We start from the raw sequence: 15,662 nt of genomic DNA, 5'->3' as shown, positions 1-15,662 counted from the left end.
GCCGTCCCTTCCTGGCTCCGGCTCAGAAGTGTTCTCAAACTGGGACTACTGACTGCACAGCTAGGGGAGGCCAGGACCCCCTCCCTCCCCTCCTCCCCAGAGCTCCCCCATTAGTGCTCCTGAGGGGATACAGCTGCCACCCACAGGCTGGGGGACATCCGGGGTAACCCAGTTAGTCCCCTTGATAGGGGCCTCTGGAGACCCTTGAGTCCCGAGAGTGGCCACTGGCCGCCTGGCCTCCTGTCCAGGCAGAGGACCGGGCCTGCCTCTCAGGCCGCCTGTGACCACCACACCCTGTGACCACCACACCCTGTGACCACCACACCCTGTGACCACCACACCCTGGGCAAAAGCCTCGGAGCCACTGGCACAGCCTGGGACGTACCCGTGAGTGGCAGCCCTGTGTCTGGAGGAAGGCGGGCACCTGCCCAGGACACTGCTCCACAGCCTGGCTCCTGCCCGTGCCACGCCAGCCAGGTCCACACCCCTCAAGCAGCGCGTGATTCTGGGCGGGGCGGCGGGGGGGGGGGAGCCAGTCCTCAGAGGCAGAATGAGGGTGTGTGTGTAGGGAGGCTCCACAATGAGGTGGGACCGGGCAGGGGGAGCCATGTGCTCCGTGTGTGTGGCTTCGGGGTGGGCAGGCCCGCTCCCTGCCCGGTGGTCCTGGTCAAATAGGCCACCAGCAGGGGAGGCTGGCAGGGGAGGCTGGCAGGGAGCATGGCATTTCTAAGGCAAACAGGCGACCCAGTCCTCCTTGGTCCCATGGCTGCCCCAGGCCTGTGGCCGCAAGAGCCCATCCACCGGCCCTGCTCCCCCGCTGCGCCTAAGAGTGCCCCTGCCCGGGGCGCCCCTGCTGGGGCTCCGCAGGCTCGGGGGCAGGTGGGAGTGAGCCCCCCACGGCTGCCCTGGGGCCTCGGGCCGAGTGCTTTGCTAGCCTGGGCTCTTCCCATCTGCCTTGGGGAGGCCTCCGTGCTCCTAGCCCAGGGCACTGCCAGTCTTCAGGAGGTTGGTACAGGGCGTGGGTGGGGCTGGGGAGGCCCTCCAGGGGCTGAGCAGGGGTGGGTTGCTGTAGCCCTGTGGGGAGCACGTTCCCTCCCCCTGCTCCCAGGCAGGAAATAACCCGTCAGCGGGACTGGGGCCCGAGACAGATTCCGAAGCTCTTGGCCCGGGTTCTGCACATCTGGAGCCCAGTTCCTCTCGGGTCCGAGGGAGCCGTGCGCGGCCCTGCTGGCGGGGTCTCCCTGTCCAGGCTTCAGGGACCAGCTGAGGGGAACATCCTCCCGGGCTCATCTCCAGGTTGCTGGTGGAGGGGCCTTGCTCAGCTGGCGGGGACGGGCGGCCCCCGCAGTGGCCTGGGCAGTCCATCCGCCCCGAGGCTGCTGGCCCGGATGCAGACACAGATGCACACAGGTGTGCACACGGGGCTGTGCACGCACACAAGCGCACACCCTCACACTGGTACCACTAACACACCGGCCCCCAGACCCTCACCCCACAGCCAGGACCACCCCCCCCCAATGGCTGGGGCATTTCCACATGGGCCACGGGCCTGGCACCACAGGAGGCTCCTTCCCGGAGTCCCTGGCTCTTGCTCTTGAGGATCCCAGAGGCCACCGCTGGCTGAGCCCAGCTGTCCCTGCTCATGGTCTCCCCGCCGCCTCACAACCCCGCCCCAGCCAGGGGAGGCCACACAGGCTCAGGGCGTCGCCCTGCAGGAGAAGCCAGACAGACCTCGGGCCAGGACAGGGGACCAGGGCCGGGGAAGGGGCGCTCTCCAGCCAGCAAGTGCTCAGGCGAACGTGAGTGCGTTGCTGGGCCTGAGCGCCTGGGGCACCGCAGGCACTGGCGGCCAAGGGGCCGGGGCGCTGGCAGGCAGGAGGCAAGCTCAGGAAGGCAGGCGGGCGAGCCCAAGGAGCCCCAAGACAAAAGACCACCCAGGACCGAGGTCCAGCTGAACAGCAGCTTTATTCGTGAGGCTGGAGTCCTGACAGACCGCACTGCGCGGAGTGCTCCCCAGCGCTCAGGGAATGCGGGGCGGGCGATGCTGTGAGCACGGACAACGGGATATATAAATAAAGCTTTGGTGTATATTCAGGAAGGCAGGTAACACTGCGAGACACACACTGCACACCACACCAGCTCTCATGGGAAGTGGGTTTTGGCCGAGGGGGTACTTCTAAGTGACGGGTGCTGGGGCTGCTCCGAGCCCAGCAGAGGGAGGGGGCGTCTAGGGCTGAGGCTCCGCCTGGCCCTGCCGCTTCGCCTTCATCTGCAGGTACCGCCCTTTGCCTTCCTCAAAGCGCTTCTTCTCGTCCTCGGTCTCGGGCTGTGGATCACACACAGAAACAGGCAGGTGAGAGACGCGGAGCCCGGGGCCGAGGGCCTGCCCAGCTCCGCTGGCCGCCTGGGACCTCCCGGCACCCGGGAGGCCTGTCTGCCAGCCGTGCCGCCTGGGACCGGCGGGGGTGCCTCCAGGGCAGAGGTCTGCAGAGGGGACTCCAGGAGAGAAGACAACTGGGAACGGCCTAGCCGTGGGCACCCCCACATCACCATTCCCACAGCCAATCCCACACCTGGCGCCTCTTGGTAATGAACTTCAGCTGGCGACGCCGCTGATCTGAGCCGTGGAGGGAGGCCCAGAGCAGAGCCGAGCGAGAGGAAGGGAAAGAGGGGCCTACGTTTGCTCCACCCCGAGGATGCCAGCTGCTGGCAGTCTCGGCCCCAAAGGACAGTGGGATAAACGTGGCCTGGAGAAGGCCATTTCGTTGCACTGGAGCAGCCCCGACTGCTGTGTGGGCACGGACGCCCAGGAGGGGGCCCCGAGGTCTGCGTCACCCTTTGTCTTTCCTTCCTCTGAGCAACTTGAGAAGCAGGTCCCCATACTGAGGGGCGGAGCCAGCTGCCCCACCGGGTTTGCGGGGGCGGGGTGGGGTGGGGGGGGACGGTGCTGGCTCATGCCTGCTAACCTGGGAGGATGACTGGCGCCCCTTTCATTCAGGAGCGGCCCAGCCGCTCACTGGTGTGGCCCCGAGGCCCACCTCCTGCGGCTCAGTGCTCTCCTCTCCGCCTGGCTGGGACTTAGGATTAAAGAGCCGCGTGGTTCCCCTGGGAAGACACTTCCTGGCGACACTCGGTGCTGAAAGCCGCCCTTCACCACAATGACACGCCGGCGGCTATTTTCAGGCCCGAGGTTCTAAGACAGGGCGTATTGGAAAGAGAGCAATCCCCGAGGACAGGAGCAATGTCAGGACCAAGCACCCCGTCTCCTCAGAAACCGGCTCCCCAGGTCACCAGGTGGGAACCTTCAGAGCTGGCGGCCTGGAGCCAATGCGCCCTGACAGTTAACAGATGAGGGGCGAGCGCCCGCAGCTCTGGGCCGTCCCGTCTCGGGAGCGCATGGAAATGGTGGCTTCCCCAGGCCCGTTCCTGAAGGTCCTCCTGCTGCTGGTCTCATCTCTGGCGGACTGTTACAGATATATATGTTTTTATTGATTTCAGGGAGAAGGGAGAGGAGGGGAGAGAAACATCAGTGATGAGAGAGAATCGTCACACCAGGGATCGAGCCCAAAACCCGGGCAGGTGCCCTGACCGGGAACTGAACTGTGACCTCCTGGTTCATAGGTCGACGCTCAGCCACTGAGCCCCGCCGGCCGGGCTGGCTCTTTTAAGATGAAATTGGAGGCTCTGCAGTTTGATGTGAAACCACCCAGGGAAACAGCGTTCTCAGCTCGAGCAGGCGTGCTAGGGGGCAAGACCCCGGGCTGCCCGGCTGGACTCGGAGCCCAGCCCCTGCGGGACACGCGGCGGCTCCAGGCCAGAGCAGGGCTCCTCCAGCCTCGGGCCTGTCAATGCAGATCCTGGCCCAGACTCTGCGGCTCAGACACAATTATTTTTAAAAATATGTTTTTATTGATTTCAGAGAGAGAATCATGGTCCGGCTGCCTCCTGCACCCCCACACTGGGGATCTAGCCCACAGCCTGGGCAGGTGCCCTGACCGGGAATTGAACTGTGACCTCCTGGCTCAACCACTGAGCCACGCGGTTGGGCTCAGACTCAATTCTAAGGAGCATCCAGGTAATGCGCTGCCGCTGGCCTGTGGACCACTTAGAGCAGCGGGGCCCTGTCCCCCTCATCCACCCTGTCCCAAATGGGGAACAGCTGATGTGGCCGAGAATGCAAGGTCAAGGCCACTAGGCTAGGAGGAAGGGTCCTCCCCGTCCCCTGTGGCATTTGCGTGTGTGGCTGAGGAAACGTGGCTCCCACCCCCCCACAGCAGCCAGAGGCACGGCTCACAGAGCGGTGTGGCTCACAGGGCGGCGTGGCTCACAGAGCGGCATGGCTCACAGAGCGTGTGGCTCACAGGGCGGCGTGGCTCACAGAGCGGTGTGGCTCACAGGGCGGCGTGGCTCACAGAGCGTGTGGCTCACAGGGCGTGTGGCTCACAGAGCGGCGTGGCTCACAGAGCGGCGTGGCTCACAGAGCGCGTGGCTCACAGGGCGGCGTGGCTCACAGAGCGCGTGGCTCACAGAGCGGCGTGGCTCACAGAGCGCGTGGCTCACAGAGCGGCGTGGCTCACAGAGCGGCGTGGCTCACAGAGCGCGTGGCTCACAGAGCGGCGTGGCTCACAGAGCGCGTGGCTGGCCCTTCCTCGGGGGAGAAGGGGCTGCAGCGAAAGCTCCTGCCTGCGGCGCAGAGGACCCCACTGTGGGCCGTGCACGTGGGGTCCCGGGCCGGGAGCTGGGGCGCATGCTGAGGTTGCTCCTGCAGGCCCCGCCCCGGTGCGTGGGTTCTGGCGCAGGCCGGGTCCGCTGGTGAGTCCCGCCCCCGGGGCCGGGAAGGAGCGCAGGAGGCTTGGGAAGAAGAGCCCTTCTCCACAGCAAGAGCGTGTGGCCCGGCCCCTGGGCAAGGCGGTGGGCGGGGACACGGTGCCGGCTTCCGCCCAGCCCGGCAGCCGGGGCCTGTCTGACGTGAGGGGCTCCGTTTCCACAGCCCACGCGTGTTCCTGGGAGCTGGCAGGCGTGGCATTCCAGCAAGGACCTTGATCCCCAAGTCCCCGGGTCACCAGCCAAGGGCTCTTGTGGCTCCAGGGAGCTGGGACGGGTTCAGGGAGGGTGGCGAATGGCGCTGTCACCAGGGGTGCCCTGGACGGCGGCGGGAATCACCCATCGGAGGCGGCTCCTCGGGGGCAGGCAGCTGGCACTGGGGCTGAGGAAGGGCTGCTGGGCCAGGAGAACCCAGGGTCACACCGCTCTCTGCAGCCATCACTCTGTCCACCTGTCCACCGTCCGTCTGTCCACGCCATCCATCCACTTCGGTTCTTTCCCTTGGGGACGTGTCACTCTTGCACGTGTGTCCCCGACTCTGGACGGGACATGGGGCCTTCCTGAGGGTCTGTGGCCAAATGCGCGTGGGCACCTGCACGCTGATGGCCCCTCACAATAAACACGGCCTCTGGGTCAAGGCTGAACTTTGTGTAATCCGCTTTCCCAAACTGACCTGGCAGGGACCCCTTCCTAAGGAACCCTTCTTGGGAAGGGCTACCCACACGCTCCGCCATCAGCTGGCCAAGCGGGCCCTCAGAGTTGGCCTCGCCCGCCCTGGGAGGTGCCTGGACGGGCAGTGCAGGCTCTGCCAGCCTCCAGAATCGGGTCACTTCAAACATAGGCCAGCAGGGCAAGGCCAGGGCATGAGCTGGGACCCCACACACCACAGACCTTCCTGGGGTGGCCTCTTCATTCTGCCCCAGCCCAGCCCAGCCTCCCCGCAGGGCCAGCACGGGGGGACCACCAGCTTCCCCTACTTTTCTCTTCTGTAAAATGGGCCGGTGTCCACTCCACAGGGTGCTGTGGGGACCACCTAGCTGTCCCCCTTTGACACCAAGAGTTAAAACTCAATGCAGCCCTGGCTGGTGTGGCTCAGTGGATAGAGCGTCGGCCTGCAGACTGAAGGGTCCCAGGTTCGATTCCTGTCAAGGGCACATGCCCAGGTTGTGGGCTAGATCCCCAGTGTGGGGCGTGCAGGAGGCAGCTGATGCATGATTCTCTCTCATCATTGATGTTTCTCTCTCTCTCCCTCTCCCTTCCTCTCTGACATCAATAAAAAACAAGCAAAAAGACACACCTCAATGCAAATGGCAGACCGTACGTGCGCGAGTCTCAGGAAAGCTGTTCTGAACCACGGCCACCTCGGAGGCCAGAGCACGCTCCGCAGTTACAGACGGCAGAGGGAAGGTTGGGGGGCGGTGCCCTCCCCGCCTCCAGCAGAGCGGCCGCAGGGTGGAGGGAATGCTCACTCAATAAAACCAGGCACCGTCTGCCCTTGGCCGAGCCTTCACTGCCTCCCTTCCCATGTCCCCGCAGACACGCGCCGTCCCCGCATGTCCCCGCATGCACGCACCATCCCTGCATGTCCCCGCATGCATGCACCATCCCCGCATGTCCCCGCATGCACGCACCATCCCCGCATGTCCCCGCATGCACGCACCATCCCCGCATGTCCCCGCATGCACGCACCATCCCCGCATGTCCCCGCAGACACGCGCCGTCCCCGCACGTCCCCGCAGACACGCGCCGTCCCCGCACGTCCCCGCATGTCCCCGCATGCACGCACCATCCCCGCACGTCCCCGCGGGCACGCGCCGTCCCCGCATGTCCCCGCAGGCACGCGCCGTCCCCGCACGTCCCCGCAGGCACGCGCCGTCCCCGCATGTCCCCACAGGCACACACCATCCCCGCATGTCCCCGCATGCACGCACCATCCCCGCATGTCCCCGCAGACACGCGCCGTCCCCGCACGTCCCCGCACGTCCCCGCAGGCACGCGCCGTCCCCGCACGTCCCCGCAGGTACGCGCCGTCCCCGCACGTCCCCGCATGCACGCGCCGTCCCCGCACGTCCCCGCAGGCACGCGCCGTCCCCGCACGTCCCCGCAGGCACGCGCCGTCCCCGCACGTCCCCGCAGGCACGCGCCGTCCCCGCACGTCCCAGCAGGCACGCGCCGTCCCCGCACGTCCCCGCGGGCACGCGCCGTCCCCGCATGTCCCCGCGGGCACGCGCCATCCCCGCAGGCACGCGCCCCCCCTGTGCGCAGGCAGCGGGACGCCTCGGAGAGCAGACCTAACGGGGCAGGTTGTGCTCCGCAGGGAGGGGCAGCCGCGTGGCCCCAGGACGAAGCACAGCAGTGAGGGAGCGAGGGGCCAGGTGCTGGGGTTCCCGGGAAGGCCCTGACCCAGGGTCCCCAGGGTCCCCTGTCAACAGCAAATGGCGGAGCCTGGGCCCACCAGGAAACAAGCCACGGGGCAGCGTGTCAAGCGCGCTCAGGGCAGGCCTCGGCGGCGCTGTTCCCCGTCTGTCAGGTGAGAGAGGGCCCTCCCTGGCCGTGTGGTCCCAGGACCAGGGAGAGCGCCCACGCGGCCCCCACGGGGGGCTTCAGCACGCGGTGCCCCCGGCAGCGGCCGGTGATCTGCCACGGGGTGACCTCCGGAGGCCCGGGGTCCTGGGGGCTCCTGCACACGAGGAAGGCTGGCCCTGCAGCCGCCGCGAGCAGGAGGCCCACGCCCAGGCCGCGGCCACAGCCCAGTCCCCCAGGGAGGCTCAGCCAATGACAAGAGCCCTTCTGCCTGAGAGACACCCCGACAGTCACCGTGTTCGGCGCCAGCCGCATAGCCGGGACCGCCTGCCCTGGACGATGTGCTCTGAGATTTGCTTCCAATGAGCCCGGGTGGGGAGGCGGGCCAGGGGGCCCCGTGTTGATGACGACACAGTTCTCTTTACTTTTGCACATACGTGAATTCATACCGTGAGCAGGAAAGGAACACTGACTAGACCACGAGGGTAGCTGCGGCCCTAGAAAGCATGGCCCTCCCCGTCCCCGGCAGAGGACATAGACCGGGTGAGGGGTGGGCTGGGGGCGTTCCCAAGGGAACTCGTGTCTAAGCGGGGGCGGCACAGTGTGGGTCTGGGGGTGAGCGAGGGCCCATCGGGGTCATGCACCCGCAGGGGGGGCCCCTCGCTCGTCTCCCCTTGTCCCACCTGCTCCTGAAGCCCGCTCCCCACCAGACCACCCAGCCGACCGGCCACTCCCCCTCAGCGCACAGGCCACCCAGGGTGCCAGGTTGTGCGCCCCCAAGGCCCTGGGTGCGTCTCTCACTGGAGGAGGGGCAGGGTGAGGGGCAGGCAATTCCTGAATGTGCTGCTGGCGCCAAACATGCGAGTCCTGTGTCCGCCCTGTGGAAGGAGACGCGCCCCAGCGCCAGGCCCACAGCTGCTCGGACACGTTCCGACGCCCCGTGCCGTGCAGCCCGCCCGTCAGCCAGGATCCAGCCTCAGACAGAACCAACCCCGACGCCCCGTGCCGTGCAGCCCGCCCGTCAGCCAGGATCCAGCCTCAGACAGAACCAACGCGGCCAGCGATGGGCGTGGAGGCAGCTGGCCGCACCGGACACGCAGGGCCTGGAGGAGGGGCCGCTGGGCTGGATGTGGCCGGCCCGAGGCACCAAGCCCACCCCAGGGCGCTGCCGCCTCCAGGTGCTGACAGCTGCCCCTGGGAGGTGTCTGGCCAGGGCAGTTCATGAAGATGGCCGAGGGCAGTCCAGCCCCCGGGAACCGGAAGCGAGCACAGGGGCGGGCACTCAGCCTCCCGGGGTAAACAGCCGCGTGCCAAGTGACTGGGAGGGGCCCCCACTCCCCGCTGGGTGTGGAGCTGACAGTGGCACATGGCTCCCCGCACACGCACACGCCCGACCCACGGCCCAGCTGCCAACTCCTCCCAGCCATAGCAGGCTCCCTCCATCCCGCAAAGTAAATAAACACCCAGTTGCTGTTTTTAAGGGAGGGGGAGGGGAGAGAGAGGGAGGGAGGGGAGGGGGAGGGGGAGGGAGGAAAGGCTCCTCGTGGGAAAGGAAATCCCTGTTTCCAGGGCTTGAAGCTGGGCAGGGGGCGGGCGGGGGCCACCCGCAGTCACCCCACCCGTCTGAGCAGGTCCACAGCTGGGGGTCCCCGCGCACATGCCAGGGAGAAGAGGGGACAGCAAAGGGGCACAGGCAGCTCAGGGCGTGGCGACCCATTCACCCGGCACGGGCGCGAGACGTGCCTGCTGCTGGAGGGCAGTGAGGGGTGGCGAGGACACAGGGCTGGTCCCAGGGCCTGGCTGTGTGCCTCCGTGCTGCCGCCTTCCCAGGCCAGCTGCTCCCACCGTGACACGCGAGGTGCTTCCTCCCACGCGTGGGGGTGCTCCTGGCTCCGCCACAGCTCAGCCCTGGGAGGAGGGCGGCTCCGAGGTCATCTCAAGGGGGCAGGGCCTTTGGTGCCTCACACCCCGCCACAGGGACAGGAGGGGGGACCCCAGGGCAGGAGGAGAAAGCGCCCTTGCCTGGCTCAGGGACCCCCACGCCGCAGGGGCCTGGGTCTGCTTCTCCCCTTCCCTCCCTCCCACTCTTCCTGCAGCTGCTGCCTCCGGCTCCTCCCGGGGCAGGTGGGAGGCCTGTGGCTTCCAGAGCCGAACCGTGCAGACCACATGTTTCCACTCCAGTCCTCTGTGCTGAGAACACACGTCGGAACTCGGCGCCGAGGGCGAGTGGCTGGTTCCGCCCTTGGCAAAAGCGATAGCTCTTCCGTTAGTAACTCGTGGGTGTCTGGTGCAAAGGGGGTCCCAGCGGTGACACAGCAACTCCCCGAGAGCCGGACGCAGACCTTGCTGATCAGACAGCCACGCGGTGCACCCTCCCTGGACCTCATGATGGAGACACGTGGGATCATGGGAAGTCACGCAGGCAATTAAGATGTCCTCAGCCTGGTGAGGGCACGGTGCGTGGCCAGGCGGGATGAGCTCGGCCCCAGGACCCACAGGCTCACAGCGGCCGTGGCCCCGAAGGGCCCGCCTCCTGGACCCTGGGCTCCTTTGCGAGCGCTTCCACGGGCGGCGGCGTTGGCCCCGTGCGCTCACCGCCTCATCGGCCTTTCCTGCCGCGGTCTGAGGCCAGCACACCTGGGACACGGAGTGGGGGTGCGGGGGAGCAGCTGCTGAAGGAATAAATGGTCAAAGAATGAAGACCAAGCAAGAAAGCCCTCACTCCAAACCCAGACCCGTGTGTGTCTGTGTCAACGACTCAAAATGGGCGGCTGTGCTCAGAGGCCACCCATCCAGGCTTCACCGGCCCCGCTCCCAGAGGCGGCACGGCTGGCGCTGGGCCACCGAGTGCTGTTCTCCGTGTGGGCAGCCCTGCCCGCCCCCCGGCACACCGGCACGCGCTGGCGCTGCTGAGAAACCCTCTCTCGGCCCAGGAACCCCCACAGGCCTCTCCCGACCCCTAATTCACCTTCCAGGGCAGCCACCGAGGAACATGGATGCCCCGACGCCAGGGAGGACCCCTCTCTCTGCTGCCCCCTCTGCGGGTCCCACCCCTGCTCCCCTCGTGCAGCCGCCTGCAGGCACCACACGGGGTCTGGCCTAACGGTGCCCCAGAGAGCCGGCCTCCGGGTTTTCACGTTCTGGAGAAATCAGAATAGCGAGGCGTGGCGCAGACCTGAAGGCGCGGGAGCAGCAAGAAGCCGCCACGGCGTGCGCAGGGCTCCCAGCGGTCCAGCGAGAGGGGGTCACTGTGGGGCGGGCCGTCTGGGCGAGCTGGCTGCTGACGCTGAGCGGGGGTTTCAGAGCGCTCGGGACAAGTGGGCCCTCCAGGGGCGTCTGCAGAGTGGACACGCTCAGCCGTCAGAGGGGAGTCCGGGCTCCCGGCAGAGCCGCGGGAGAGCGGCTGGTGGGGTGCGGCTCTCACCCGGCGCCAGGGCAGGCGGGATGCGGCCACTGGAAGTGTCGAGCACCAACCATCCAGCTGACGGAGCAGCTTCAGGGTTCCGGCATTTCCCACCACAAGGCGGGTTTGTGCTGGGCATCCAAACCCAGGAAGGCACGGCGGTCAAGGAGCGTCAGGACCCTTCCGGCCCGGCTCCCCGTGCACTGAGCAGGCGGCGTGGGGTGCAGCTTCCCTCGCTGACAGGGCTCCCCACGCCCAGGAACAGACCATCCATCCTCCGTCAGTCCTGCCGGCCCAGCCCGTCTGTCCGAGCTTATTCAGCAAGGGAGCAATCACACATCACTCCGCCACACGGGAGTCCAGGACGCTGCGGTGTGGAGCCACTGGCCCAGCCCAGAGCCCCGTGTGGCACCGGCTCGCCCACACCCTGGGGGTGGCGTGTCGGTGTGGAGCCGGCCCCGCTGTGGCCTGGAGAGGGGGTGGCCGCCTCGGCTGCTGATGCTTCTTCGTCAAGGAATGGGGCCCGCGGAGGACCCAGGGTCAGGCCGGGCCTGGCGAACGGGGCGCTGACCACGGCCGCAAGCCTTGCCCTCGCTCCCTCTCCAGTGCCCGGGGGCGGAGCCTTCCCGGAGCATCACCCTGACAGCGTGAGGACGGCCCGCAGAGCAGCCGCAGCCGTGGGGGCTCCAGGGGGAAACCGAGGCTCGGAGACACGGAGGGCCAGCCGTGGCCGGGCACAGAGGCCCGCGGGAGGCTCCTTGGCCCGAGGTGGCCGTTCAGTGACTGTGGGCAGGCCGCTCCTTCTCGTGTCCCAGTCGCGTCCTCGCTCAGCAGCGGAGAAGCGGCCGGCGCTCCAACACCCAGCGCTCCGTGGCCACTGTCGTCAGGACACCAGGACCCCCGCCCGCAGCCGGGCTCGGAGGGCGCTCGGCGCAGGAACCCGCGGTACAAAGCACACGTGACGGTTCCTGGTGGCCGCTGACCTGGTGGCCCTGTCCGCTCAGCGGCCTGTCGTGGCGGACCGAGGCGAGGGTCTGGCCCGGCTGGCCCGGCTCACACTGTGGCAAAGCCAACCTCTGCACGCCTGCCCCGAGGCTGCTGAGCCATCAGGCCTCGCTCACGGCGGCATCTGATTCCATCGTGATCCACAGAAGCTGCTGTTTTCCAAAACCACATCCTCCACGAGCTTGAGAAGGGTTCTGGGCTCCTCGATGCCAAGGGCGGGAGCGAACCCTCCTCTGTCCACGCTTCCTCCTCGCACCAGGCCCTTGCACGTCTCCCGGGACCCTCAGCGCAGCAGCCACGGCTGGACCAGGACGGCACTGACTGTGGCTTCAACACAGACGCCACTGGGCTCTCACGCTCCTGGGGGGACACAGCCCCCGCCCCCCTCGCCCCGGGCTGACAGAAGGTCACCCACCGGAGGTGCCCGGCTCCCAGGGAGCCACTGGGTGGCTTCCCGTGTCCCTGTGCACAGCCACTTCAGCCCGGACCAGAGGTCTGGGGCTTGACCCCACCCAAGGTCAGAGGGCACGGCCACAGGGAAGCCTGTACAGGGAGGCAGGGCGGTGGGGCCCGGCCTGGGTCAGAGGGAGCCTGGCTCCTCGCTCTGCGTCCGCCTCTCCTAATAAGTAGCCTGGGAAGTGCCGGCAGCTGCAGGGAGCGGCGCCCGCCCTCGCCCGCCCCAGCATGAAATATTCACCAGGAACCTCCAAACAGCACCGCTGCGCCTCCGTGTCAGCGGCCCTGGGGATGGAGCTAAAAATAGGCAGGAGCTTGAAGAACTGCTGACAGGGGGGAGGCGGGGGGAGGGGGGAGGCTGGCACGCACAGGCCCACGGAGCACACGTGTGCTGAGACAGACAACACTCGCGTCAGCCCCCGGAGGCCGGCTGGGCTGAAACCCCTCTGGGAGGGGACCCCTCCTCCCCACAGAAGCTATTTTTATCAGCGCCAGTGCGCCCCAGCCCCTCAGTGAGGAAGCAAAGATGGCCTTTCATTGGTGAGGAGCCACAGCCTGGATGGACACCGCCGGGGCAGGAGGGTGTGGCCATCGCCGCGCTGGCCCCTGGAACATGAGGCTTCGGTCACCTTCCTTCAAGCAGGTGTCGCTCCCCATCCCCTTCCGCCTCCCCACCATGCCCAGCACCTCTTCCTCCACCCACAGGCCCGGGAGCCCTGTCCAGGTCGTCCACAGGTGGCCCAGGCCCAGGACGGCTCCTTCCCCCCGGACGGCTCCCGGTCCCCCCACTCCAGTCCCGGCTGAATGCACTCTTCTCCCTCCTTATTGAAGTTGCAAGTGCTCCCCCCAAAACACCGGGCCCCCACCTCCGGCTTTCCCTTTGCCCCCTCCATCACGCTCTACTCTCCCTACGTGCTGACTGCCTCTTCCCCGTAGGGCGTACGCTCTAGTGAGGAGGGTCTGAGGAAAGACAGTTAGGAGTCGCTGATATAAATCAGCTCGTGGGACCCCCCCCCCTACCCGCCCTGCGTGTGGCCCACAGGCCTGACAGCAGGGGCAGGTCCACTGAGGAGAGGAGGCTGGGGACGGAGGGACCTGCGGCTGCCGCTCCGACTGTCCGCGAGGGAGCAAGCCTGTGATGCTCCCCGACGTTTCCTGGCCCCGCTCTGCCAGAGTCCTGCCGTCATGCCGGGGCCAGGCCGGATACTGAACTGCCGCGCACGCACTAGTCCACGACGGGAAGGAGCCCCCGGTGCGGGAAGGCTGCACCCAGAGCGGCGAGGGAAGGCCCTCCAAGGAGGGAACATGGAGAAAGAGTGGAAGGAGCTGGCTCCGTGCCCACCTGCTCGAGGGTGTGCAGGCAGAGGAAGAGCACGTGCAAAGGCCCTGGGGCCGGAGGAGTTTGGGGCTGAGGAGCAGAGCGGGCCGGCCGGCTGGACCAGGCCCAGGCCCAGGGCAGCTCAGGTGGCAGAGGGGACGAATCTGATTTGTTTTAACAAACTCGACGGCTGCAGTGTGGAGCCGGATGGAGGGCCGCAGGAGGGAGGACGGCTCAGGGCTGAGCAGGACCCAGCAGCGGGCACAGGGCCTGCGGACCAAGGGTGTGGGCTGAGTAGGAGAGAGGAGCCGGCCAGGTTCCCAGCGCACGAGGGGCGGACACCCGAGGAGTGGGGTTTTCTCGGGAAGTAAGACCTCAGTGGGGTAAGCCGGTGTGAGACGCCTGCAGAGGCCCTGTGGGGAGACGCAGAGCTGGCAAAGCCGAGGTGGGAAGGGCACAGGGCGGGGCCTGTGGGAGCCTCATGCTTGGGGGGGCTGTGGGGTGGCCCGGTGAGTCATTCCAAAGGCAGGGAGAGGCCAGCGAGATAAAGACGGGGAGCGTCCTTGGCTGTGGCCACCCAGCTGGAGCCAGAGGCCGGGGGACTGGGAGGAAAGAGGTCAAGGGTCCCGTGTGTGGCGGGATTGAGCACACAGGACGGAGATGCTGGGGCAGCCTTGCTCACAGTAGGACGCTGCATTTTTCAGAGCGCTCCCACTAAGTGCCAAGACTGTTCCAGGCCTAGTGACCCATCAGGAGCAAACCCGTCCCAGGCCTCAGGAAGTTCAGTCGAGGGAGACGAACCACCAGGTAAGGACCGGCTACCCCAAGTCCTGCGGTGGTCGGGCTCCAGAGGACGCAGGGCAGGTATGAGAGCAGAGGGCGACGGCATGCTGGATGGGGTGTCCTCTGAGGAGGGGACAGTGGGGGCTCTGGGTGGGCGGGGAGCAGGCTGGGTGGGCAGCAGGAACTTGGATTTTAGGCTACATGCACCAGACCCAGCGGCTCTCAGCAGGGCAGGGACCCGATGACACAGCTGAGCCGTCCCCTGTGCTGAGGCAGGGAGGGCGTGGGGAGGAGCGTGAGGGTGGAGCCTGTGAAGTCTCTGGGGCTGTGGGCACAGGGACCTCAGGTGTCCACAGCGGCCGGGGCCGGGAGTGTCGGGGGGCGAAGTCAGTAAGGGCTCAGGAGCCCAACCTTCTGTTCACAGATAAACAAGCCCCCAGAGTGCCCGCCCTCCCCTCAGCACCCCAATGTATCCCCATCGGGGCTCATCTGAAGCCCCAGGCGAGTGACCCTGCTGGGGGCGATGACCCTCAGGGCCGGCCAGAGACCGTTATCAGCGCCAGTGCGCCCCACGCCCCTCGGTGAAGAACCCAAATGGCCTAGAATTGGTGAGAAACCACAGCCTGATGGACACACTCAGCTCTGCCCCGTCTCTCCTGCGCACCCGGCAGAGCCCAGCCAGGCGCCGAGGCAGCGCAGGGTCTGGGGGTCCCCTGAGCCGCCTGGGGGGGTCCTCCCTCCAGCACCTGCGCAGGGCAGGCGCCCTTGGCCGGAGCTGACCCCTGAGAAGAGCCCATGCCGAGGGGCCCGGGAAGGGGTCTCCCTCGTGCTGTCTGCTCGCCCCGCCCTCTGACCTGCACCACAGCCAAGGCCACTGGCTCAGGGTGTGGCGAGGAGGGCCCGGCTGCCCAGAATGGGCTCACGTGACTCAGTTTCCCCTGGGAGCCCAGGGAGTGACGAGGGGGCACTCACCACGAGCTGGGGCACCGGCAGCGACCGGCCGTCCTGGCTCAGGGACACGTAGGTGAAGAAGGCACTGGCGGCCCGGTAGCGCCGCTGCGTGTTGTCCACCACGGGGTCGGCGTCCACCAGGACCTCGATCTCCATGGACTTATTGCTCGTGAAGGTCATGCGCCCCGAGATGGTGATGACACAGCCTGCGGAGGGGGACAGGGTTAGGAGGCGAGGGCCGGGCTGCGGGGCGTGGCGGCGCAGGGTCAGCGGGACTGAGGACGCCGAGACACCTGGTTAGGCAGCACAGCCCACTCTAATCACTAGACGTTCACACGGCAAACGGTTAGCACCACGCACGCTCGTGGTTCCAGCGCAGGCACGCCGGTCTCACTCACG

The 15,662-nt window shown here is 67.3% G+C and overlaps 1 protein-coding gene across 4 annotated transcripts in view; it reads right to left on the bottom strand.

The window, feature by feature from the left end:
• Positions 1–1,946: 1,946 nt before the first annotated feature.
• Positions 1,947–15,662, bottom strand: part of ACOT7 (acyl-CoA thioesterase 7) — a 66,222-nt gene continuing 52,506 nt past the window's right edge. For all 4 annotated transcript variants that reach the window (XM_079777214.1, XM_079777216.1, XM_079777213.1 and 1 more), the window contains 2 exons: positions 15,285–15,469; positions 1,947–2,326 (listed from right to left, as the gene is read on the bottom strand). In XM_079777214.1, coding sequence (XP_079633340.1) covers positions 2,228–2,326; positions 15,285–15,469 — 284 coding nt within the window. In that variant the 3' untranslated portion in view covers positions 1,947–2,227. The remainder of the gene's footprint in view (positions 2,327–15,284; positions 15,470–15,662) is intronic.

Source organism: Cnephaeus nilssonii (genome assembly GCF_951640355.1).
Source record: "Cnephaeus nilssonii genome assembly, chromosome: 7".
Taxonomy (NCBI): Eukaryota; Metazoa; Chordata; class Mammalia; order Chiroptera; family Vespertilionidae; genus Cnephaeus; species Cnephaeus nilssonii.
Note: the sequence above shows the minus strand (reverse complement) of the source record. Positions and strands in the feature narration are given on the sequence as shown.